Here is a 27,667-nt window from a genome sequence, read left to right as displayed (position 1 = left end):
TGCCCTGGGCTCTTCCTCCATCTTCGTTTTTAGGAACCAGACTTAATCTCCATGGCTCTCTGACCTGAAAGTTCTTTCCTAGAGCTGGGCATATTTCACTAACCCCCTTTATCAAAGAGAGCCTGAATACTGATAAGTCTTTTCAGGTCTGTTTAGCTTATGTTGATGTGATACCATTGTGTTCCTATAGGTCTTTAACATAGATAATCGTCAAATAATTATATAGGTATGTGATCTAAGACTGTTAGCTTATTGACAGATGTCATTTCTGAACTCACTTATTCTAACAGAAATGAAAATGCATAAATGAATAATAGAGAGTCAGACAATAAAACATTTTGTCATCTTTTCAGGGAAACATAAGGAATGTAATTCTTCAAATTTGAAAATCCATATATGTTCTGTTACATACTCTTTTCCTTTAGGGACTTTGAGCTGTATTTCACAGGAAGCTTATGCCCTTAGACAGACATACCCACTGATGGTCTCTACGCAAAGGCCAATCTTCTGTATCTGTATTGTGAATGAAATACACACACACACACACACATACACACACACACACGCACGGAGGAAAGAGAAAGGGAGAGGAAGGAAGAGGGAAAGTGGAAGTGGGGGAAAGGAGAGAGGAAGAGAGAGAAGTGTTTAGTTTTTTGACTTTTCTAAATTAACAGAAGAGAACATTCCAAACGTGCAAGGTTAAAGGAGCAAAATAAATTCAAAGTAGAAAACTCATTTTGGTGTTTTAGAGTTAAAGAATTAGGCAGTTAATAAAAATTGAATCTGGCTTATGCCCAAATGAGTTAGGTTTTATAGGTAACATTACGCAGCCTATCTCTGCTGCTTTTCTCTGGATACTTGTTGGTATTGAAGGAAGTCTATATGGGGATCCCCAAGGTCCTAAAGTCATGTCTGTGTTTTCATGACTCAGCGATAGGGAAAAAAGTAGGAGTATGAAGAAGGGATTAGGAGAAAGTCACACAGATTGGGGCAGTTCAAATTGTCTGAGCTGAAGGGATTTCTGTACATTATTTGAGTAGTTTTATACATATATAATTAAAGTGTCTTCACTTTAGAGCACCGTTACTCAGAGAGGTTTTTAGTAAAGGGTTTGGACCTACAAAATTTCACATTTTTTTTAGTTTAAAACTATAATTTTAGGTGTCAGTGTTATATTGGACACCCATGTGATTACTTCTAATCTATTATATACATTTTTTCTTGATCTACCTTTGCCGCTCACATTCACATTTATTACAACTTGTATATTACCTTATTATTTCTTGCAATCAGTTTTCCCCCTTTCTGCCTTTTAGGCTTCTCATGAATGCTTACTATTTTTTATCCATCTACATGTTCCCAGTGCCTCCAAAAGTTCTGTTATACATATAGAAGCTCAACATGTTACTGAATGAGAACTTCTGAAATAAAGCTAATAGTTAGTTCTCAGCTTTGACAACACATACAAATTACCAGAGGGGCTTTAAAAAAAAACATCTCTGTCATGGCCCCACCCCCAGAGTTCTTGGCTTCATTGATTGAGGCTGGGGCTTTTGCATAGGTAATTGTCAGTGCTTCCCAGGTGATTCTAATATGCAGCTACAGGTGCGCCCCTTTGATATGGATCAGTGGCAAATAAGAGATACATGTCACCCCTCCTTTCTGAGCCATTTGGCACTCAGCACTTTTCTCCTTTGAACCTAAATATGTCCCTTCATTGGACTTCTTTGTATATGTTTTAATTAATTGGATCACTTATTTTATTTGCTTTTGCTTTAGGTGAAAACTCCATGCACATATTTGGAGCTTGGAGAGAGATAATTTATCATACTTCTCTGGGTCTTCAATTGGCAGACAGCAAAATATCAGCTTCATTGCTGACGTGAAGCAGATCTGGATACCACCACTTGACCTATATCCCAGTGGGCTGCCTGGTGTTCTGATGATTCACCACTGAGTTAGATGGAGTCATTGGTGAACCTTTATACCCTGTATTGGATCACCCCTGGCCTGGGAAGCTTACAATATAGAGAACCAAATACACCTGCTCTGTGGGCAGGCAGAGCAGAGAGAGGGCTGGAATTACTCCTGTTCAGTTCCTTCTCCCGATTCTCCATCCTTCCCCTCTACAAATCTGGGAGAAATAGATTGCCTCTGCCTTCCTCTCCACCCCCACCCCACACACACACGTTAATACAATTAAATAATGTTAGAGGCAACCATTTTTAGAATGTATTTTTTTAAATTTTATTGAAGTATAGTTGATTTATTTACAATGTGTTAATTTCTGCTGTACAGCAGAGTGACTCAGTTATCCATATATATACTTTTTCATATTCTTCTCTTTCATGGTTTACCACAGGATATTGAAATCATTCCCTGTGCTATACAGTAGGACCTTGTTGTTTATCCATCCTATACATAATAGTGTGCATCTGCTAATTCCAAACTTGTGGTCCTTCCCTCTCCGACCCCCTCCCCCTTGGCAACCACAAGTCTGTTCTCTATATCTGTGAGTCTGTTTCTGTTTCGTAGATATGTTCATTTGGGTCGTGTTTTAGATTCCACATATAAGTGATATCAGATGGTATTTGTCTTTTTCTTTCTGACTTACTTCACTTAGTGTGATAATCTCTAAGTCCATCCATGATGCTGCAAATGGCATTATTTCATTCCTTTTTATGGCTGAGTGATAGTCCATTGTACCTGTGTGTATATGTATGTATATATATGCCACATCTTCTTTATCCATTCATCTGTCAAAGGACATTTAGGTTGTTTCCATGTCTTGCCTATTGTAAATAGAGCTGCTATGACCATAGTGGTGCATGTATCTTTTCGAATTATAGCTTTCGAAAATTATAGCTTTTATATAGTCTGGGTATATGCTCAGGAGTGGGATTGCTGGATTATATGGCAACTCTATCTTTAGTTTTTTGAGGAACCTCCATAGTGTTTTCCATAATGGCTGCACCAGTTTACATTCCCACCAACAGTGTAGGAGGGCTCCCTTTTCTCCACACCCTCTCCAACATTTATTATTTGTAGATTTTTTTAATGATGGCCATTCTGACCGGTGTGAGGTGGTACCTCATTGTAGTTTCGATTTGCATTTCTCTAATACTTAGTGATGTTGAGCATCTTTTCATGTGCCTCTCGACCATCTGTATGTCTTCTTTAGAGAAATGTCTGGTTAGGTCTTCTGCCCATTTTTGGATAGGGTTGTTTTTTTGTTACTGAGTTGTATGAGCTGTTTGTATAGTTTGGAAATTAAGCCCTTATCAGTTGCATCATTTGCAAATATTTTCTCCCAGTCTATAGGTTGTCTTTTCATTTTGTTTATGGTTTCCTTTGTGGTACAGAAGCTTGTAAGTTTGATTAGGTCCCATTTGTTTACTTTTGCTTTTATTTCTATTGCCTTGGGAGACTGACCTAAGAAAACATTGGTACGATTTATGTCAGAGTATGTTTTGCCTATGTTCTCTTCTAGGAGTTTAATCGTGTCATGTCCTATATTTAAGTCTTTAAGCCATTTTGAGTTTATTTTTGTGTATGGTGTGAGGGTGTGTTCTGACTTCATTGATTTACATGTGGCTGTCCCACTTTTCCAACACCACCTGCTGAAGAGGCTGTCTTTTCTGCATTGTATATTCTTGCCTCCTTTGTTGAAGATTAATTGTCCATAGGTGTGTGAGTTTATTTCTGAGCTCTCTGTTCTGTTCCATTGACCCATATGTCTGTTATTGCGAGGCAACCATTTTTAATGTTTATCTGTGATCTATTTTTCCCCTTTGAAACTTTCAAAGATCATCTCTGTATTCCTAGTATTTAAAAATTTACGATGATCCCCCTCGGCACAGGTCTTTCGTTATTCTCTGTGCAAATACTAAGTAGAACTTTCCTTTAGAGATGCCTGCCTTCCAGTTTTCCTGGAAAACCAAAGAAATTTTAAAAAATTATCATTTCTTTCCTTCCACTTCTGTGTTCTCCTTTTGAAGTTAGTTGTTAGACGCTCTGTGTTCTCTGAGAATATATCTTCTTTGTTCTCCCTTTTCCCTTCTCTTTTTGTCTTTCTGTTCTACTTTCTGGGAGATTTCTACCAATTTATATTCTAATTGTATTGCGATTACTTTTTTCATTATAATTTTAAGTTTTTTAAAAGTCCCTCTTTTTTATTCTTTAATTGCACTTCTTTGTAGCATCCTGTTCCTTTTTATGGATGTTATATTTTCCTTTAGTTCTTTCATGATATAACTTAGAAAGTTCAGGAGTCCCACACCCCATCACTCTCCATTGTCTGGAGATTATTCTGTTTCCTCCCTTTTCCCTTCTTTCTTTCCTTTCTTTTCCCCTCCCATTTTTGTCAGTATCTTTTTTATAGAAAGTATACTTCCAATGTGTGCTGATCATTTGCTAGTCTTTCACGTTCAAGAGTGGGAATTGGAAACTTTGTATGGGGAGAGGAGCTTAGTGTCTGGTGAAATTCACTATGGGTGGATAAGTGGAAAGCTGCATATTTCATTAGAAAATCCTTGCTGTTAGTACATGAATGTCTTTCACTGAAACTATTCTGTTTCTCCAGAGAGAAATATATTCTTTCTCTGTATTAGTGAGTTCTAATATAGGGTCAAGAACAGGGAGTGAAGAAAGTAAACTGGGAATGTTGTTGTTCCACTTGGAAACTTGAATTTAATTACCACGTTTTCAGCCCGAAACATCTTTCCTGACCTTAGCTGGGGCCTGGATCAGAATCTCCAGTGTTTCCTCAGTGAACAAACCTCTATCTCCTGTTAGTTGTCTAGCAATACCAGGAAGGGGCAAGCACCTGAGCATCTATTATTCCATATACTTAGACATCATAATTTCTCCTGTTTTCAACTTTGGACTTTACCCACTCATTGCATGACATCTGGTTTCTCCAAGTTGTGAACCTTCCATGGGTTCTATAATAATCTATGCCTTTTAATTTTGGGTATTTAGGCCATTTATATTTAATGTGGTTACACATATGCTTGGGTAAATCTGTCCTCTTGCTACTTGTTTTCTATTTGTCCCATCCAGTCTCTGTTCCTTTTTTCCATTTCTGCCTCCTTTTGGATTGCTTATCTTTTTTTATTCTATCTTATATCCTTTATTAGATTATCACTTATTACTCTTTGATGTATTATTTTAATGATTCTTTTAGGAGTTATAGCATACCTATACACTTAGGTATACTATAACTAAATTGTCACAGTTTTATCTTCCCCTGACATTGTATCACTTACTACAGTCTACCTTCAAATGATAATGTACCACTTTACATATAGTATTTTCACTTTTCCAACCTTGCAGTTTTACTTGTGCATATCGATCAGTAAGTACTTGGCTGAGTAATCAAGGAGACCTTTCTACAGATCTCTGGATCTCTCTCTGTGCAGATGTTTCCTCTCTGGTTTTTGGCCCTATAAACTCATGGCCTCCCTGTATTCCCAGCTCTGTCCTCAACTTGGGGAGACCTCTGGGCTCTGCTGATTTCCATACCTGAGCTACATTCTGGAATCTTTCTTGAGGCATTAAGCTGGGGCAATTTTATGACTCACTTTGGCTGTTTACCATCTCTCAGGGATCACTGTTCTTTGTTTCTAGATTATCTATGTCTTGTTCACTATTGTTTCAAATATTTGTCTGGTTTTGTAGCTTGTTTCAAGAAGCAGCATGAATTCAGTCCTTTGTTGTTCCATCTCGGCTGGAAGCAGAATTCCCCATGCCCTTTTGTTTGTATTAAAATGTGTTATTTTTCATTCTCTGATTTCTCTTTTCCTTTTTTTGTTTTTGTTATTGTGGGCTTATACCTTTTTAAAATTGCCTTACTATCATTTTAGAGATATTTCAGGAGAGAATGGTGGATTCAGGAGAGAGAATTGATGATAGATTGATCACATGCATTTGAATCTCCATAATACTTTTCACTATATAACTGATGCTGACATTTGAGATCAGAGCTGAAAATTAAGGTATTTTTGCTATTCATAGTATTAATAGTATGTTTAATGGAAAAGGATTAATGAACATAGTTTGTCAGCTGTAAGCTTCCATTGTTGAATATTTTTTACATGTGTAAAAATAACTTATAAGTTGCCTACAGATCTTGGAACATAACATGACAAATCTGATTCATATTGATTGATGGGAAAGACTCATTTCTATCCCTTTTTTGTACTTCTATATTTGTGATCCTGAAGGCCTAACATGTGGCCAAGGGCAAGTCAGTTTGAGAAAAAATGTTTCATACTGTCATATTAATTAACTCAATAAACACCAATTCCCTGCTCTATTCTTCTAAGCGAAGATAAAACAATGAGTAAGGCATAATCTTTGTCCTCAAATTCTTTATAATTTAGATTCTCGGGGCATGTTTGATAAGCAAAGTATACATTATATGTGTTATGACCCATGTTGACATTGACTGATGGCATGAGAGATATCTATAAGAGGCTCCCAGGATACAGAGAAAGGACCTATGGTCCAGCCTAGATTACCATGCTAAAAATGCTATGTGGAGTCTGGAAAAGGGGAGTTATGAGCAGATTCTCAAAGTACAAATCAGGGCTAGGAAGGTGGGGGAGGGTGGTTTTAGGCAGAAGGAAATGTACCTGTAGAGAAAGAGCTGGGGAAGAGGATGGCATAACTGCCAGCCATTACTATGGCCAGAGCTCCTGTTACTTATGGAGTGGTGCTGTGATAGAAGCAGGAGTGATGGGCAGAGGCTGCTTCACTGAGTGGGAAGAATTCAGTAATGCTCTTGGAAAGATCACCCTTGTGAATTTAAACAAATATTGTGGAAAGCTGCCATATTTGTGATTTAAGAAACAGTGGTAGACCCACAGTCGAGAATGAATGAAGAAATGAATGGAAACTAAGAAAAGGAACGTTTTACTTCTTTTAAAACATTAAAGCTGATCTTACAATCTTTGTCTCTGAAACATGCAATGCTGTAAAACAGCGATAAGTCCTCTCCCTAAATGCTAAAGTCCTTTTTTAAAAAAGCTTGCGATCATTAGGCATTCCTTACACTAATTTTAATCTTCTTTAATATATTTTAATTAAAGAAGCATTCATATTCATTAGAATTTGAAATTTGCCATGTGAGTCATTTCTTCAAGTCTTTCCCAGAATAGCTCCCCTTGTGGAGAAGGTCAGAATTGTCTGAGTAAGTTTGTGACGTGAACTTACTGTGAGAAACGTTTTGAAAATTTTTAACCGTTTAAATTGTATATATTAATCGTTCACAGTGGTGTGACTCTGGCATAAATTCAAAACCTGGAAGTGTTCTAAGTGAAAACGTCATCCTGTTGATAAGTCTAATATTGGTTTCTGAGTTGCCAAGGAAGAAACCTTGATTGTTCTAATAGTAGCTAATGTGGTCCCTAATTACCTGCCTCTTCTTGACTAGTCATGACTAAGTATGCCTGAATGTAACAAAAACATTAGTATGAAATGTTATTTTTCCATTCTGAGCCATTTTTCAGGTAGGTTAATTATTTATTAAGCAAAAAAGATAATTTACCATTGAACCCCAAGCCCTTAAATACCAACTCCTAGAAAGATATGTGTTTCTAATTAGGCCCTTCAATACAGCTTTACAGTATCTGACCCAATATAACATGCATAGCATATAACAAATAATAACTGAATGATATAATGGCATAATACTTGAGAATGGTGAAGAGTTTAATGAGGATGGGAGCAATTTGTATTTAAATTGTATTTAAAACTTGTGTATTTCTTAAATGTAGGTAACTAAAGAAGAGTCAGTGAATGCTTCTTATTGTAACTTTCAAAGTCATTTACTGCTCTAAACTTTGAAAACCAAATCAAAGTGCTTCAGGAAGAACAGATGAGAAAGACTTTCACACCCTTGCCAAAGTTGAGAAGATTGACCTGTGGGCACCAGCAGTGAAGGTGCCCCTTTAAAGACCTTTGTTTACAGTATGAAATCTCAAACTCCTCTTTGTAGTTGCTCTACCAAAGGAACACCATGTGCCTAGAGATGTGTTCTGGTCACTAGCGATGTAGCAATAACTGGAGGTTATCACTCAGACATGGTCACATTTTCTAAGTGGGTAGTGATTGAGGACACTTTGTTGATATAGAAAGGGTGAAGAGTATAGCTTTTTCAGCCAGAAAGGTTGTCCATGTCTTAAAACATCAATGTAAAATGAGAAAATGCATGTCAGTGTTGAACACATAGTGAGGGCTCAACAAATATTTCACATGCACCAGGGAATTAGGGCCATCGGCTCTTATACGTATCAAATCTTTGTGTAAATCATGATTTGTTAAGAAGAAACTTTGTCTCACAATTAAGAATTGAATAGGCCATGAAGCTTTTGCCTCCCCTCTCTCATGTAGCCCACATCCACACCAGGGTAATGTATTCCCTGTTTCAGGCAACTGCTTGATGAGGACTATTCACAGAAAGCCCCAATATCATGAGTGGGTTATTAATCCAAAACTTACTTCTAAGGGTCTTGTTTGAAATAAAAACCACATGGCCCCATGGAAGCCTCATCACACAGGCATAGCAGGCTCCCCGAGCAGTCCACAGAACCTGGTAGCTCATGTTGTAGCTGAACTACAGCATGGATCGCATCACCCTACTCCTATGTGCATGTTATTTAACAGAGTTTCTCAGAGGAAATGCACTCATCTGGCTTCCTTAAAAGCTAGGAATTGATCTTCTTTTTAAATTATAGTTGATTTACAATGTTGTGTTAGTTTCAGGTGTACAGCAAAGTGATTCAGATAGATATACTTTTCAGATATATATATACATATATAGATTCTTTTTCAGATTCTTTTCCATTATAGGTTATTACAAGATATGGAATATAGTTCCCTGTACTATATAATAGGTCTTTGTTGTTTATTTATTTTATGTATATTAGTGTATATCTGTTCATCCCAAACTCTTAATTTACCCCTCCCCTTTGTTAACCATAAATTTGTTTTCTATGTCTGAGTCTGGTATTTTTGTAAATAAGTTCATTTGTATCTTTTTCTTAGATTCCACGTATAAGTGATATCATATGATATTTGTCTTCCTCTGTCTGACTTACTTCACTTAGTATGAGAATCTCTAGATCCATCCATGTTGCTGCAAATGGCATTATTTCATTCTTTTTTATGGCTGAGTAATATGAGTACATCTTGACCTTCCTTTTGGCAATGACAGCCTCTCCACCCAGCCATCCTGGGAAGAGGGGGCTCTGCATCTAAGTCATGGTGGCAGTTCCCTGGGGTAGAACGGTGGAGATTGCTGCCGTCCCACCACCAGAGAATCACAGGATGCCCCTCAACAGGGCTGGCTGCCCGTGTGCGTGCCCTTCCATTTTATTTTTGAAGATACGGTGATGCCGTCACTCTTCCTTACTCTGGGGTTCCACTCACTCCAGGCAGAGGTTTCTCTTTCCCTAGACCAAAGTAGCAAAAGATACCATTTCTTAGTTCTTTCTTCTTTGTTAGAAAACAAAGGTACCAAAGTGTTAAGCATAGGCCTTTCTGTATCCAAAGACAGAGGCAAGATCCACGGTCTCCCCTTCAGAGGTATGATACTGCAGAGGAAAGCTTATACTCTATAAACTTCCTGCACTTTGGGCTATAGATGCAGAAGCCTTGGAATGATCTGAAGAACAGAAAAAAAAAAAAAAAAAAAAAGAGAATGCACTGGCCCAATGTAGGTTGTATATGGGATCAATCCTGGGGCTCGGGTCATGGGGCAGCCTCCTTGCCTCCACAGCTCTGGCTACACAGACATGTCGTCGAGCTGAAAGGCAGGACTGAGTGAGTGCAAGCTAGGGGATTATCAGCACACTTTGGAGAGCAAGAAATAAGGAAGGGAAAGCCATCCCCAGTGGTATCTGAGAGCTGGGAAGAAAGGGTGGTCCTTACAGAAGTTGGATGAAGAGCAAGGAACGTCTCTAGTGACCAGAGAGAGTCTGGGGTGTGACTGCCATGGAGGAGGGCTACTCTGCCCCATGACTACACAAAGCATGCATCCAGGGCAAGTTTCTCTAAAGTAACAACTTGCATGGCCTCACAGTTGTATGCATGGTGGATAATAGTGCCCCACGATGGGCCAGGGTTACTGTTTAACACTGATAATTGAAGCAAAATTTTATATCTGTTTCTGATATAAAAATCCTTCTTCTCATTAGAAAAATTTGACACCTCATAGAATAATGAGGATAAACTGCATCCCTCTCCCTCTTTTTGACTATAAACTCTTTGTGTGTATCTGGTGAGGTAATAACTTATATTAAGCTCCAGTTCTGGGCATGGATTATGCAATCAAAGGTACATTTTCCATCTTCAAGGAGGATGGCTAGTACAGGACCTCCAGGTAGACAGCTACAATGTAGTCCTGTGATGGAGGAATATATGGGATACTGAGTTAGCCCCAGAAATGGGCTGGGAGGAGCATAGACAGAAGAGGCTCCCACCTGAACTTATTTTGAAAGATGACTAGGAGTTGGCCCATTAAGAAATAAAGGTAGCAAAGGGAACACCGTGGCTCCTTTTGGTACAAAGGTGAGGAGGGAGATCGGGGCACTGCATATTGTTCCACAAGTTGGGCACATCAGTGGGCATCAAGGAAGGATGAGATGTGAGCAAGGCCAAAGCAGGATTCAAAGACAAATGTGCGTTAATCAACTTAAACCAGTGAGAAAAGCAATTTTCGTATTTTACAGTTTCTCTTTCAGATTATTTTTAAAGTTGAGAAATTCTGATGTCTTTCAGATTGCTTAGGTAGAACCCCAATTTTATTTATAATATTGAGCTTTGAAAACCTCTAAATTAGAGCATGTTATAGACGTTACTTAGTAAATTCACTGTATTGAATCAAACTGCCCTTGGCAGCCCTACGCTAGATTAATTATGAAGGACTGGCTTTGCTTGCTATTTTTCAGGTACCATGACCAACAGGATGTTACTAGCAACTTCCTTGGAGCAATGTGGTTGATATCAATAACTTTTCTCTCCATTGGTTATGGTGACATGGTACCTAACACATACTGTGGGAAAGGAGTCTGTTTGCTCACTGGAATTATGGTAAGTGTCTTTTCACTTTGTCTCTTTGACGAACACTCAAGAAAGTACTTTAGACCATTCCATCCACGTGCAATAAGTCATAGTACGCTACTTCAATTTCCAAACATCAGGAAGGCAGCATAAATAAATCAGTCCTCTGTTCGCAGAGAACATCAACAGTTCTCATCCTAATTCTCTTCATTGTGAAGCTCCATTGAGGACAGAGTGCTGTTAGAATGCTCTTTGTGGGCTATGTGCTAATTTGATGAGCAAATCTGATCTTAGAGCTTCAGCTTCAAGGTCAGAAGTTCTTTGTTTAAGTCTGAGTTCTGCCATTTCCTATTAGCCATGTGAACTTGAGTGAAATCCTCTTCTCTGAAATGTACTTCTCTCATCTGTAAAATGTGGACCATAATAACTATCTTGCAATGTGTTGAACGGTTGAAGAATTACCTTTTTTTTTCCAATTAGATAATTAGATAATATTTATCATTTTAACAAATACTTGTTGAGTGCCGATTATGGTGCTGGCCTAGCAACTGAGGATATAGCAGAAAAGGGACGAACTGTCTCTGTCCTGCCTTCATGGAGCTTACAGGGGAATGCCTACTTTTTATTAACAAATGATTGTTATTTACATTTGTGACAAGTATGTGAGGAAGTAAGATTTCTGATCAGATTCGGGGGGACTGAGGGAGAAGAATGGGATCTACTAAGAGAAATAAATTCCTGGAAAGTTGACTTTTAAACTGACGTGGGAAGGGTAGGTAGCCAGGCGAAGTTGGGGGAAGGAAGGTCATTCCAGGAAGAGGAAATAGTTTATTTGAAGAGAGTGAGGCAAGGAGGAGCTTGGTACGTTGATGTAAGGCCACCAGGCCAGGAGTGTACAGAGTAAAGAGTAAAAGTGGCATGAGGCTGGGGGTGGGAGACCAGATCTTGGGGCTCTCTTGAGTGAGGTTTGCTGCCTGTGGTGATGTGTCACTCTTCTGGGACACCTAGCAGGCTCAGACATGTTCCTTGCCCCTTACACACTACGATGTGGCCAGGGCTGGTGTGTATCATTTGTTTTAGATGTCTGAAAATGAAAGGCTAGCAAATTGTCTAAAATTTATTATAATGTGGTGTGAACTTTGAAATGTCTAAGCCAGATGCACCACTTTTAGTGACCTAGGTTCTCTCCATTCCTTACCTTCTTTTTATCATTGGATTACAGAAAAGAGCATTATCCTGTTGCTTGTTTGGTTCTTGCCTACAGAAAGATGTGAACTAGTACCGGAAGCTCCTTAGTCAGGAAATTCCCAGAATGTCTGAAGTTAGGCATCTCTGCCCAACGCCTTCATTGTGTCCACCCCCAAGTTGGCAGGAGAGGAACAGGCTCCCCATGCGAGGGCCTTTGAATGGTGGCCAGGGCAGCGTGTACCCTTGTAGCAGCTGCCTAGGAAGATTGTTGCAAGAGTCAGAACTAGCTGGAAGGACTGAGTGCCCATGACATACATAGAGTGGGAACATTCTTCTCCCACTTAGTAGCACTGAAGAGCTAGATGTGAAAATAAAACCTGGGGACTAATTTTAAGGTTACAGTAGTAACAAGATGACCATTCATGGAAAATATAATTTGGGGTCATAATTTAACATTGTTTGCTTGTAAAAGAAAAGTACAGTTTTGTGAATTTTAGTGATTTTTTTTCATTATAATTGGTATGGTCCTTTATGTTTACCCTTGGATCACTTCCTTTTTCCTCAAAAGATAGCATTTTATTATATAGTATAATGCTTTGGGAAATAAAATTTGCATGGATGTATTTTTGGAGGGCCCATAACAAGCCCACAAGGGACATGAATGATGCTATTTATAAACACAGAACTGGTAATTGCAGAGTCTTTCCCCTTATGCTTCTTAGAAACAATTTCCTTGGTGTTGCTTTTTGGCAAGATACCCCCCTTTTATTCTTGAATCAGGTATGACTCAGGGTTTATGCAAACCTCTTCATTTGCCACGGATCAGAGCCAAGTTTGAGGTTAACCTTGCCTGGATCTTGTAGTACTTTTATCTTTCCTTCATTTTTTTCTCTGTCCCTAATGTCTCAAGAACAGCTCCTGCAAAATCTCATCTGACGGCACAAATTTTATATTTAGTTCATTGAACTACTTCCTTGCTTAGGTGTCACTGGTGATCTTACTTTATTTTTAGAAACTATTTTATAAGCCACTTTTAATCTATATGGACACAAAAATGTTATATGCAGCGAAATTTACAGTGACTTCACTGCTGTCCTCTAAGCTCACGGTGAAAACAGTCCCTCTGTCCTTAGGCTGAGGAGCTCCATTCCATCTCCCTCTTAAGGAACAGACATTTCTTAATTGACCCGATCAAAAATTGTTTACTTGCATATAGAGAAATTGAGTGCTCTTTGACTAGCCTAATTGAAGTACTGTGTAGAGTTGCATTGTCTCTATCCTTCGGCCAAGTAAATTCCCACAGAGTCAGGCCACAGAGCAGTCTTCTGGGGGTGAGCTTCTGGGAATTGGTTATATCCCATGTAAATTTCCTGGGGATGAAAAACCTATGTATTGCAGTTACCTAGAAACTATTACAGAGAATGGCTGACAAACATAGTTTCCTAAAACATAAGTTTTTTTCAGAGTCTATATAAAAGGATAGTTTCCTTTAGATGAACTGTGTTTCTCTTTTGTCAGACAATTTTTTTTTTTTTTTTTTTTCGCTTTTGATATCAGGAAGTTTAAATACCAGTTTGTCACTTTGGGATTGTCTAAGCTAGATATGACTTTTTTTAAATTTCAGGCTATTTTTTTGCTTTTTGCTTTTTTTTTTTTTTTTTTTCCTTTCTTTTTCCTGCCTATTCTCCCCTGGACTTTTGCAATGCATGTTTAGGTAAAATACACATTGTCACATTTCTCACGAGTCATCTCTCTGTGTTTCTCTGGCCTTTAATAAATTGTGAAAAAGAAACGCAATTCACAATACTCCTGGGAGAGCACAGGGTCATCCCTGAATCATCTTGCGTATTGTCTCGGAAGTACTATGATTCTTTGTGTTCTTTTATATTTCAATTTTCTTGTTCTTGTGTTTAGGAAATTTTGATAGAATTTATACCTTTATGTGTTTTTTTTCACTTTGCAGTAAAATACAGTTGATCTGAATGCTAATACCTACAAAGCTTTCCTATTTTAAAAATGTAGACGTAAAGAAATTAGCGCTGCATTATTTCTTCATAATGAATTATTTCATAGGATCATCTTAGATGTTCACATTTCATTGGTAAAAACTCAAAATTAAAATGTAATTTAAAATTGTTAAATAGCTTAATTTATGTCATGAGTTATATTTTTGGGAGCCAAGGACATTAAGATTTAGGACATTTCTGCCATGGTCTTGGCAGAAATATATTGTTAAACCATGAGGAGAGAGAGTTTTCCAGAATATTTCTAAGAGAGAAACAAATGGTCTTATCAAAAAATAACTTCTCTTGCCTGAAATGTAAATTGTAAATCCAAGACAATCATGCAAAGCTTTTTAAATGAGTTTTAGGTGTGTTTACAATGCTATACATAGATTATTATGAAAATACTAAAACAAGTGGACTTTATATACTGAAATGCCTGAACAAGATTTCCTTTGTGATAGATCAAACAAGTCAAGTAGAAATTTTTCTTTTACCAAGACCTAACTAATATTAGAGCTTAACAGACAAAGATCTCTTCCTCTCCCCTGGGTATTATTTTAAAAACCTAAGATCATAGGATTGCCTAATAGACAAGGTCCCTCATTACCCTTCAAGAGAAAACTATTAAGGTTGTAATTACTTACTTTTTCCTTATTCTTCTATCCTTCCTCTTTTTTTAAAAAATGTTATTGAAATATAGTTGTTTTACAATGTTCTATTAATTTCTTCTGTACAGCACAGTGACTCAGTTATACATAGTATATATTCTTTTTCCTTTACGGTTTGTCACAGGGTATTGAATATAGTATAGTTCCCTATGTTATACAGTAGAATCTTGTTGTTTACCGATCCTATATATAATTGTTTGCCTCTACTAATCCCAAACTCCCAATTCTTCCCTCCCCTATCCCACCCCCCTTGGCAACCAAAAGTTTGTTCTCTATGTCTGTGAGTCGGTTTTTGTTTTGTAGGTATGTTGATTTGTGTGGTATCTTAGATTCCACATGTGATATCATATGGTACTTGTCTTTTTCTTTCTGACTCACTTTGCTTAGTATGATAATCTCTAGGTCCATCCATGTTGCTGCAAATGGCATTATTTCATTCTTCTTTATGGCTTAGTAATATTCCATTGTGTGTGTATATATATATATATATATATATATATATATATATATATATACCACATCTTCTTTATCCATTCATCTGTCGATGGACATTTAGGTTGTTTCCATGTCTTGGCTATTGTAAATAGTGCTGCTATGAACATAGGGGTACTTGTATCTTTTTGAATTATAGTTTTGTCTGGATATATGCCCAGGAGTGGGATTGCTGGATCATATGGCAACTCTATTTTTAGTTTTCTGAGGAACTTCCATACTGTTTTCCATAGTGGCTGCACCAACTTACATTCCCACCAACAATGTAGGAGGGTTCCCTTTTCTCCACACCCTCTGCACCATTTGTTATTTGTAGACTTTTTAATAATGGCCATTCTGACCAGTGTGAGGTGGTACCTCACTGTAGCTTTGATTTGCATTTCTCTAATAATTAGTGATGCTGAGCATCTTTTTCATGTGCCTATTGGCAATCTGTATGTCTTCTTTGGAGAAATGTCTATTTAGGTCTTCTGCCAATTTTTTGATTGGGTTGTTTGGTTTTTTTGTTGTTGAGTTGTATGAGCTGTTTGTATATTTTGGAGATTAAGCCCTTGTTGGTCACATCATTTTCAAATATTTTCTCTCGTTCCGTAGGTTTTTTCATTTTGTTTATAGTTTCCTTTGCTGTGCAATGGCTTGTAAGTTTGATTAGGTCCATTTGTTTATTTTTGTTTTTATTTCTTTCGCCTTGGAAGGCTGACCCAAGAAAACATTGGTACAATTTATGTCAGAAAATGTTTTGCCTATGTTCCCTTCTAGGAGTTTTATGGTGTCTTATCTTATATTTTAGGTCTTTGAGCCATTTTGAGTTTATTTTTGTGTATGGTGTGAGGGTGGATCCTAACTTCATTGATTTACATGGGGCTGTCCAACTTTCGCAACACCTCTTGCTGAAGAGACTGTCTTTTCTCCATTGTATACTCTTGCCTCCTTTGTTGAAGATTAATCATTTATAGGTGTGCAAGTTTATTTCTGGGCTCTCTATTATGTTCCATTTATCTGTATGTCTGTTTTTTTGCCAATACCTTGCTGTTTTGATTACTATAGCCTTGTAGTATCATCTTAAGTCTGGGAGGTTTATGCCTCCAGCTTTGTTCTTTTTCCTCAGGATTGCTTTGGCAATTCTGGGTCTTTTATGGTTCCATATAAATTTTAGAATTATTTGTTCTATTTCTGTGAAAAATGTCATGGGTAATTTAATAGGGATCACATTGACTCTGTAGATTGCTTTGGGTAGTATGCTCATTTTAATAGTATTAATTCTTTCAATCCAAGAGCATGGGATAGCTTTCCATTTCTTTGAATCATCTTTAATTTCCTGTATTAATGCTGTGTAGTTCTCAGCATATAAGTCTTTCATGTCCTTGGTGGGATTTATTCCTAAGAATTTTTTTGGGTGCAGTTTTAAAAGGGATTGTTAGTTTGCATTCCCTTTCTTATATTTCATTATTAGTGTAAAGAAATGCAACCAATTTCTGTATGTTAATCTTGTATCCTGCTACCTTGCTGAATTAGTTTATCAGTTTTAGTAGTTTTTGTGTGGAGTCTTTAGGGTTTTCTATGTATATTATCATGTCATCTGCAAAATGACAGTTTTACCTCTTCCCCACAAAACTGAATACCTTTTATTTCTTTTTCTTGTCTGATTGCTGTGACTAGGACTTCCACTACAGTGTTGAAGAGAAGTGGTGAGAGTGGGCATCCTTTTCTTGTTCCAGATTTTAGCAGGAAGGCTTTCAGCTTTTCACCATTGTGTATTATACTGGCTGTGGGTTTGTCATAAATAGCTTTTATGTTGAGATATGTTCCCTCTATACCCACTTTCATAAGGGTTTTTATCTGAATAGATGTTAAATTTTATCAGATGTTTTTTCTGCATTTGTTGACATGATCATGTGGTTTTTATCTTTTCTTTTGTTGATGTGGTGTATCACATTGATTGATTTGTGTGTGTTGAACCATCCTTGTGAACCTGGGATGAATCCCACTTGGTCTTGGTGTATGGCATTTCTTATGTGCTGTTGGATTCACTTTGCTAATATTTTGTTCAGAATTTTTGCATCTATATTCATCAAAGATACTGGCCTGTAGTTTTCTTTGTTGTTAGTGTCTTTGTCTGGTTTTGGCGTCAGGGTGATCGTGGCTTCATAGAATGTCTTTGGGAGTATTCCTTCATCTTCAATCTTTTGGAAGAGTTTGAGAGGAATCAGTATAAGTTTTTCGTTGTATGTTTGGTAGAATTTCCCAGTGAAGCTATCTGGTCCTGGACTTCTGTTTGTAGGGAGTTTTTTTATTACTGATTCTATTTCATTTCATTGGTCTGTTCAAGTTATCTATTTCTTCTTGATTCAGTTTTGGTGGGCTGTATGTTTCTAGAAAGTTGTTCATTTTTTTGAGGTTGTCAAATTTGTTGGCATATAATTGTTCATAGTATTCTCTTATTTTTTTTGTATTTCTACTGTATCTGTTGTGATTTCTCCTCTTTGATTTCTTATTTTATTTATTTATTTGGGTCATCTGTCTTTCTTCATGGTGAGCCTAGCCAGAGGTTTGTAAATTTTGCTTACCCTTTCAAAGAACGAGCTCTTGGTTTTATTAATTTTTTCTATTGTTTTTTAATCTCTATTTTATTTACTTCCTCGCTGGTCTTTATTATCTCCTTCCTTCTGCTGACTTTAGGTTTTGTTTATTATTCTTTTTATAATTCTTTTAGACGGGTTAGATTGTTTGAGATTTTTCTTGTTTCTTAAGGAAGGCCTGTATTACTATGAACTTCCCTCTAAGAATTGCCTTTGCTGCATGCCATAGATTTTGTATGGTTGCGTTTTCATTGTCATTTGCCTCAATGTATTTTTTAATTTCTTCTTTGATTCCATCATTGACCCATTGGTTTTATAGTAGCATGTTGTTTAGTCTCCATGTAATTGTTTTTTTTCTCGTTTCTTTTCTGTGGTTGATTTCTAGTTTCATGCCATTGTGGTCAGAAAAGATGCTTGAAATCATTTCTGTACTCTTCAATTTGTTGAGGCTTGTTTTGTGCCCAAGTATGTGGTCAATCCTAGAGAATGTTCCATGTGCACTTGTAAAGAATGTGTATTCTGCTTTTTTTGGATGTAATGTCCTAATTAAGTCTAACTGTTATGTTGTATCATTTAAGATCTCTGTTGCCTAATTGATTTTCTCTCTTGAAAATCTATCTTTTGATGTGAGTGGGGTGTTAAAGTCTCCTACTATTATTGTATTCCTGTCAATTTCTCCCTTTATGTCTGTTAGTATTTGTTTTATGTATTTGGGTGTACATATATTGGGTGCATATATATTGACAAGTATAATAGTCTCTCCTTGTATTGATCCTTTTATCATTATATAGTGTCCTTCTTTATCTTTCTTTATAGCCTTTGTTTTAAAGTCTATTTTGTCTGGTATAAGCATTGTGACCCCCCCACTTTCTTGTCCTTTCCATTTACATGAAATATCTTTTTCCATCCCCTCACTTTTAATTTATCTGTGCTTTGCCCTAAAGTGTGTCTCTTGTAGGCAGCATATTGTAGGATCTTGTTTTTTTATCCAGCCTACCACTCTGTGTCTTTTGATTGGAGCATTTAGTCCATTGACATTTAAGGTAATTATTGATAGATATGTATTTATTGCCATTTTAACCTTGTTTTTCCATTGATTTTATATTTCTTCTTTGTCCCTTTCTTTTTCTTTTTGTTTTCCCTTTGGAGTTTGATGATTTTCTTTTGTAGTTTGATGATTTTCTTTTGTATTATGCTTATGTTCTCTTCTTTTTGGTTTTTGTGAAGCTATTGTATGTTTTTGATTTGTGGTTGCTGTGTTTGTTAAGTATGATAACCCCTTCCTATATCTACTGGCTTTATACTGGTAGTCATAGGCTCAAACACATTCTAGAAAACGAAATCTACATTTTCTTATTCTCTTCCCCCACATTTTATGATTTTGATGTCCTATTTTGCATCTTCCTTTTCATCCTTTTTCTGTTCATTGTGGTTATTGCTTTCACAGAATTTTTTTGATTTTTTTAATCTGTGTACTGTCTTATTTAAGTGATTTACTTTCCAATTGTGATTTTCTCTTTTCTACAGATTCTTGCTATTTTTCTATTTAGAGAAAACCTTTCCATGTTTTCTTTAGGGTAGGTTTAGTATTGCTGTATTCTTTTAGTTTCTACTTGTCTAAAAAATTCTTTATTTCTCCCTCTATTCTAAATGATAATCTTGCTGGGTAGAGTATCCTAGGTTGCAGATTTTTCCCTTTTAGGACTTTGAATATATCTTGTTACTCCCTTCTGGCCCACATCATTTCTGTAGAGAAATCTGCTAATAGCCTTATGGGGGTTCCCTTGCAATTAATTCTTTGTTTTTCTCTTGCTGCCTTTAGAATCCTCTTTAACTTTTGCCATTTTTATTATAATATGTCTTGGTGTAGGTCTATTTGGGTTTATCTTGTTCAGGACCCTCTGTGCTTTCTGTATCTGGATATCTGTTTCCTTCTTAAGTTTTGGGAAGTTTTCAGCCATAATTTCTTCAAATACATTTTCAATTCTCTATTCTCTTTCTGGGATCTATATTATGTTTAGATTGGCATGCTTTATGTTATCCCATAGGTCTCCTATACTGCTTTCTTTCTGTTGTCATTTGGGTTTCTGTCTGCTGTCCTGATTGGGTGATTTCCATTATTCTATCTTCTAGATCACTAATTTGTTCTTCTGTATTATTCATTCTGCTATTCATAGCCTTTAGTTCAGCTTTTGTTCCTTCAAATGAATTCTCTAATTTTTCTTGGCTCCTCCTTATAGTTTCTAGTTCCTTTTTACAGTAATCTGCATTTCTGTCAATAGCCTTTCTTAATTCCTTCAAATTTTTCATTATCTCCTTTTTGAACTCGATGACTATTAGACTGAAGAGATCTGTTTCACTGTTCGTTCTTTCAGGGGAATTATCTCGACCTTTTAATTGGGACTGGTTTCTCTGCTTTCATTTTACTTATATTTCTGTTGCTCTATGAGTTTAGGAAGAACAATTATCTACTGTGGTCTTGGAGGACTATTTTTATGTGGGAACGTCCCTATGTAGCCTGCATGTAAACTCATTAATATTTTTTGGTGTGAAGGCTGTTTTTAGTATGGATGCCTGCCACGTCTTTCCTCAGTGTATTCTGGCCGTTATCCCCTTGATAGGAGGTGTGACTGATGTCGTGGTGACCAGAGCCTGCACTGGATATTGAGCAGGGCCTCCTCTTTGCTCTGTGGCTGTCACTGACCTGTCCAGGGCAGGGTCTGCTCCCTATTTGTTGGAGTAGAAGCCCCCAGCTCCATTTCTGAGCTGCATTTCTGATATGCAGTGTGAGGTAGGCGGGATTGGAGTGCTCCCACAGGGAGAGAAGCCACTGAGTATTCCTCTACTGGGCCTGTTCACCTGTGAGTGTACTCCGCTATGTCACCTTTCATCCATTGTGCAGGCTCACAAAGCACACTGTTGTTAGCACTGCCCTTGGGCCCTCTGTAACCATGGGTATGCTGACTATCAACCCTGGTACTTCTCAGTCTTTGTTTTTCACAAAGCCACCAGCACAGGTCCGCTAAAGTCAGGTCCCAGGACTGCAGTCGTCACGCACCTGGACCCGCTGTGGGAGCTATGGAGGCATGTCAGACCCTGGCCCAGCCCAGCCCCCATGTGTACGTGCCCACAAAGCCCACAGCTGCTAAGACCAGACCCATCCCAGCCGTGGGAGCACCAGTTGTCCGTTCAGATGTTCCACAGGCACTGCATTTACAAAGCCAGCTGCGGAGGTGTGAATCTGTGGTTTGCACAGCCGTGGGCAAAGATTTCAGCTCTGCTTCCTAAATTGCACAGCCCCTTTTGTGCTACCCCATTACTTGGAGATCTTTCTTGTCCTTTCAGATGTTTGAGGTCTTCTGCTAGTGTTCAGTAGGTGTTCTGTGAGAAATGTTCCATTTGTACATGTATTCTTGATGTATTTGTGGGAAGAGGTGAGTTCCATGTCCTACTACTCCACCATCTTGATTCCGATCCCCTATCCTTCTGCTTTTTGAGGAGGTGCTAAGGACCTGAGGATTTATTGTTTTGGATGTCACGATAAACTCTGGGATGAAGTTTAAATGGCTTTATGCTTTTGGTTGAAGGCAGGCAAATAACAGTGTTACATCATGGTGTCTTAGCTTTTTGCCAGTACCAGCTAGTTTCTCAGTATCTCCAACTTTATAATAAAGTAATTGATTTGCTTAGCATTAAAAAGTTACCCTATCTACCATTTTATATCTGTACGTAAAGATACAATACAAGCTGAACGCTATCATTTTTCCTTACCTATGGGTAATATATGTTTGTTTCAAGAGTAGAATACAGCCTCATTGGTAAGAGTATCTCTTGTCTTATATTAAAATGAAAGTCATTCATTTTTAATTTTTGCTTCTCTACTTTTGTAAAATTATGACATCTCCTGTTGGCCCTTTAACTATTTAGAGTATGGATGACTGCATTTTTGGGCATAAATTATTTTTAAATATGGAGCAATATCTGTACAGTCCTAGGGATACTGGTTATTATCTGATAAGTGGTCCTCTACTGATAGTGACCTGTAAACCCTAGATTTCAACAAGTCCACTATGTATTTCTCAACAAAAGTGAGGTGACTTCAGATCTGAGCAACTTAAGCTTCTTCCATCCCATCAGTAATTCTGAATAAACAAAAGCAATGCATAAAGGTTTTCCACTTTGTAACAATTTAAAAATCACACCAGTTAATATTTTAAATTTTATTCAGGGAGCAAAAAAAAAAAAGTAATCACTTTTTTACACCACATTAGGATAAGAACACTTCATAATTGTCATCATCAAATTTACCAGGTATCAAAGAGTCTTGATTTAAGGTCACATGGCATCTCAGTCAATTATCAGAGTTCAGTAGTTTTTACCTTGAAGGGTAGTAACACTACCCTGTTAATTCAATCAGAAGATATTCCAAAAGAGAGCCATAAATTAGCCAGAGCTTATAGTAAGAGAATGACTGGTATTAAAGAAGGCTGAACCTAAAGTATGATTATATTCCTGCTACTTCCTGTCTTTGCATTTAAGGATTACTTTTACCCTGCCAGTAGAAGTAGGAGTCCTGAAAAACTAGACTAGAGCCATTCCTTGGTGTTGCATGTGTGAATAAGGAAAAAAAAAAAATCCCAGGATCTTTTATATGTCTTGTACAATTTGATATGAGGTGTTTAATATCAAATAATAACTTTGAAGAGGTTTTTACCTTACTTTTTGTTTTTTGGTACTTTCTGGCATGTTTGTTGAATCTCATCAAATAAAGGCTCATTGAAGAGAGCATATCTTTAAATTCTTACCATAGTTTCTGTTTTGTGCAGAGCAGCTGGAGGGGATGATGGGCCTTTTCAGTCCTAAAGCAAAATTCCCCACCATTGCCCTAAGCAGACCTTCACTTCTCCCCAAGAAAATTTCTTAAGAAATAAGACAGCTGCTTTTTCCCAGGTACAGGCAAGTATAGCTGAAAGTTGTTGTGACCTTCTAGTATTCGACTCATTGTCTCTACAATTCCACCTACATTTTCTAAACTATCAGCACTTTGAATTGGCAGAGCTGCCCTTCCTGTCCCTGAAATACGTGCGCTCACATTGACATCATTGCTAATAAGGAGATTTAAACCTGAGGATGACTCATTGTTGATGACCCGTTTTATGTACCACTTCCTTCTTTCCAGCCACCAAAGCACACAAGAAGGAGCTGAACAAGCAAATGACTCTAAAGGAGAGTTGGGGTTCCTAAGCCCAGGTTTTATCACTGAACTCAAAAACCCACACACACCTTCTCCCCTCTTCCTCAGGATGAGAACATTTTAACTGACCTCTGCCCTCCTATCAACAGTACAGCTGACCCTTGAACAACACCGGTTTGAACTGCCTGGATCCACTTATTGCAGATATTTTTCAGTAGTAAATACTGTAGTACTACAATCCATGGCTGATTGAATTCACAGCTATGGAGGGCCCACTATAAGTTATACTCGGATTTTCAACAACAAGGTGGGTGGGCATCCCTAATCCCCTCCTTGTTCAAGGGCCAACTGTATTTGAAGACACTCAGAGGGAATTTATCTTCAAAGTTATCTTGAATGTTGTTTATTTTCATAACCTAAAGAGATCTTGTAAAACTCCAATGGGATATTATACTGAAGCTGAATGTTTTATAGAATCTTTCTTACTTGCCAGAAATGCTTGTTTTATGTATCTTTATGAAAGAATAATTGTCAGGCAAGTGCACTAAAAAATGTATTCATTGTTCTAGGATAGTGAATCAGTCAACCCCAGGGACAAAAACATGGGTAATGTTTTCAAGTACTCATTTTACCTTCCCTTCGAAGAAGAAGTTAATATTTTAAAATGCAAGTTGATCTTTCAGCTATTTTATTAACTTAGGTGCATTTTCAGTAGAAAGCATGATTTTTTCAAAATATGTTAAGAAATTTTCATTAGTGATAGGCAATCAATCAGCTATCAAACTAAAGTTTGACCTTTTAGGAGCTATTGTAAGACCCAGGAGGATAATTAATTAACACTGGAATAATTTGAACTTTAGCAATTTTTGGCAGAGTCCTTCTCTGTGATGGTGAGTATTCTGGAATTTCCCCCAAAATTATAAATTTTATTATTATTATGTTGACTCTTTGGCAGATGCCTTTTTAAATAAGGAAACAATCAAAACCTTAACCTGGTGTGCTATTAAAGGAATTTCCGTCTCCATAGGCTTGTGTATTAAGTTTTTAAAGCTTGATCCCAAAGTGCTGTTTCAAAATCATTCTTAGAAGTGTTTTTTAGTAGGATCAGCATCACCAGTGATCTAAAGTAAAAATATGTCACTTCTCTGAATTTTTCAAACACTGTGTGATAAATGATCTTGGGGAAAATGAGCTGCTGAACTTCTTTTACATTCTAGGGACCGACATGGCTTTCAATGTATGTGCTATATTAGAGAAGAATACAACAGAGAAAGGCACTACATCTTATTTTTTTTATTGAAGTAGAGTTGATTTACAACGTTGTGCTAATTTCTGCTGTACAACAAAGTCACTCAGTTATATACATATATACATTCTTTTTCATATTCTTTTTCATTATGGTTTATCACAGGTTATCGAATATAGTTCCCTGTACTATACAGTAGGGACCTGGTTGTTTATCCATTCTAAATGTAATAGTTTATATCTACTAAACTCAAACTCCCAGTCTATCCCTCTCCCTTCCCACCTCCCCCTTGGCAACCACAAGTCTGATGTCTATGTCTGTGAGTCTGTTTCTGTTTTGTAGATAGGTTCATTTGTGCCATGTTTTAGATTCCACATATAAGTGATATCATATGGTATTTCTCTTTCTCTGTCAGACTTCACTTAGTATGATAATCTCTAGTTGCATCCATGTTGCTGCAAATGGCATTATTTCATTCTTTTTTATGGTTGACTAATATTCCATTGTATATATGTACCACATCTTCTTTATCCATTCCTCTGTCGATGAACATTTAGGTTGTTTCCATGTCTTGGCTATTGCGAATAGTGCGTCTGTGAACATATGGGTGCAGGTATCTTTTTGAATGTAGTTCTGTCTGGATATATGCCCAGGAATGGGATTGCTGGATCATATGGCAACTCTAGTTTTTTGCAGAACCTCCATACTCTTCTCTGTAGTGGTTGTACCAATTTACGTTACCACCAACAGCGTAGGAGGGTTCCTTTTTGGCCATTCTGACTGGTGTGAGGTGATATCTCATTGTGGTTTTAATTTGCATTTCTGTAATAATTAGTGATGTTGACCATCTTTTCATGTGACTCTCGGTCATCTGTATGCTTTCTTTGGAGAAATGTCTATTTAGGTGTTCTGCCCATTTTTCAATTGAGTTGTTTGGTTGTTTTTTTTTTTTTTTTTTTTTTTTTTTTTGGCTGCGTTGGGTCTTTGTTGCTGTGTGTGGGCTTTCTCTAGTTGCAGCGAGTGGGGGCTACTCTTCATTGCGGTGTGTGGGCTTCTCATTGTGGTGGCTTCTCTTGCTGCGGAGCATGGGCTCTAGGCACGTGGGCTCAGTAGTTGTGCCTTGTAGGCTCTAGAGCACAGGCTCAGTAGCTGTGGCGCACGGGCTTAGTTGCTCGCAGCAAGTGGGATCTTCCCGGACCAGGGCTTGAACCCGTGTCCCCTGCATTGACAGGTGGATTCTTAACCACTGTGCCACCAGGGAAGTCCCTGGTTTTTTGATATTGAGTTGTATGAGCTATTCGTATATTTTGGAGATTAAGCCCTTGTCGGTCACATTGTTTACAAATATTTTTTCCCATTCTGTAGGTTGTCTTTTTTTTTTTTTACTGTTTCATTTGCTATGCAGGCACTGCATTTTAATTTGGCAGCATCTAAGACTCTCCAGGTGTTGGGATTCAACTATAGCTTATGAGTTCTGATTGTCCTTTGTCTGTTCACTTTGATCTGGCACAATGAGCATTAATACTTACTTATCTTTTCTAAGGACAAGGCCTCTCTCCCCCACTCCTCCTCTCTCTCTTGCAACATCTAATTTGTTAGAAGGAAAGATGATAAACTAGCCAAGGAAAACCTAAACCTTTGACTTTAATGTATTGGCGTCATAAACACCATGTTTTGTTTTGTTTTTTAATTAGTCTTTAGTTGTCTGAGCATCTTGAAGTGGCAAGTTAGTTATTTGCTTAGCTTTTTCTTAATAACATAAATGAAATGAGAGAAAAGTAACCAGGATACATTTTCTGACTTTGGTGAAAGGACTGTGACTCATCTTGTTAAAGGCGTGCAGGGATCTTAATTTCAGAGAATAACATATGTTAGTCCCAACTGTTTCTATATCCATTGTGATCATGACAAGATTTGGAGAAAATGTTGTAAAAGCATATTTACTTTCATTCTATTCACTTTATGAAACAGAATGGTCCAGGAAATAGACACTGAGTGGAAAATAACATCATGCCATTACTTAAATTACTATAACCATTAATGTGTTGGCAGGAACTTAACTTGCACCTTTCAGGGGTAAGCCAGCTTCATTTTGCATAACTCTAAAAGTTTTTTAAAGTTACTTGTTTGAAACCCGATTCTATACATATCAAAACCTCTTATGATTTATTAAGAACCTGGGGAGGTATAAGACTTACATATAAGGAGTAATGGACTTTGAAGAAAAAGAGGTTTCTAAGTGGCTCTTGGGGTACAATTTAAAGGGTACAGTTAGGATAACGGAGTGAGGGATATAGGCAATGGTTTCACTAATTACTTAATTGTCAGATTCACTTGCTTCTCTAGTTTACAACAGAGGTAATCATTTAATAAACAAGACTTTGGTGAGCTAGAGAAATGGAAAAAAATATCACTCAAGAATAAGTACAGATAAAAATCAACTTCCAAAGGCTCTTGATACCAGTGATTTTCCACTCCTGTTGGGATTTTGATTTCTTTCCAGAAGAATTGCAGCAGTGGCCTCCTGCCAGAGGAGAACAATATTCAGCTTATAGTGCCAACTGCCGCTTATAGCTATCTCTCCAGTTGTAGAAGCCCCTCAGATTTTTATATTTGCTGCTTATTAAAAAGCTCTTGACTTTCCCTTGGCTCACTGATTGATTGAGGAATGCCTGGGAGCCTACATGCAACAGGTGATCCCATTCCTGTCAAACAAATGCCATCACACTGTGGGTAGGTACAGAAGGCTAGCCTGAGTGGCCACTGATTCCTTCCACCAATTCAGGCTAGCCTCTCATCAGTATACTGTAACTTATTTAGATTTTGTGGCAGGCGTCTGAAAGTCAACATAATAGGTGTAGATGCTTCCAAAGGCCATTCTTTTCCTTCATTGGTATCCAGCCATAAAATCACTTGCTTTCATTGTCTATACACAGCCCAAAATATCAAGATAGCTATCACACAGCCCATACATTTCTGACCTTGTCCTCTCTGTCCTCTTCCTTTATGCTCCTTGTTTATCATTTCCTGAATGTCTTCATAAGTGAAATGACTCTGGTAAGAACCTTTACCTAGTGTTTAAAATAGAAAGTAAGTAATGGAGTTTGCCATTTTCTTTCCATATCGTCCTTCACTTAAAGCAGTGACTTTGTGTTGGAGTCACATGGAGAGCTTTAAAAGATTCTAGTCACATTTAAGTTTAAAAAACACTGATTTAAAAGTTGCAGCAG

The 27,667-nt window shown here is 37.4% G+C and overlaps 1 protein-coding gene and 1 long non-coding RNA gene across 9 annotated transcripts in view; both read left to right on the top strand.

Annotated features, from left to right (window-relative positions):
- LOC309657870 overlaps nt 1–27,667 on the top strand; it is an 849,451-nt gene that overhangs the window by 305,306 nt on the left and 516,478 nt on the right. The gene's annotated exons all lie outside the window — the stretch shown is intronic.
- Nucleotides 1–27,667, top strand: part of KCNN2 (potassium calcium-activated channel subfamily N member 2) — a 324,148-nt gene that overhangs the window by 264,180 nt on the left and 32,301 nt on the right. For all 8 annotated transcript variants that reach the window (XR_014261908.1, XM_082455743.1, XM_082455748.1 and 5 more), the window contains one exon: nt 10,953–11,094. Coding sequence is in view for 7 of the 8 variants with exons in the window: in XM_082455743.1 (XP_082311869.1) it covers nt 10,953–11,094 (142 nt within the window). In the remaining variant the exon portion in view is untranslated. The remainder of the gene's footprint in view (nt 1–10,952; nt 11,095–27,667) is intronic.

This window comes from Balaenoptera physalus (genome assembly GCF_965194825.1).
Source record: "Balaenoptera physalus genome assembly, chromosome: 3".
In the NCBI taxonomy this organism is placed as follows: Eukaryota; Metazoa; Chordata; class Mammalia; order Artiodactyla; family Balaenopteridae; genus Balaenoptera; species Balaenoptera physalus.
Note: the sequence above shows the minus strand (reverse complement) of the source record. Positions and strands in the feature narration are given on the sequence as shown.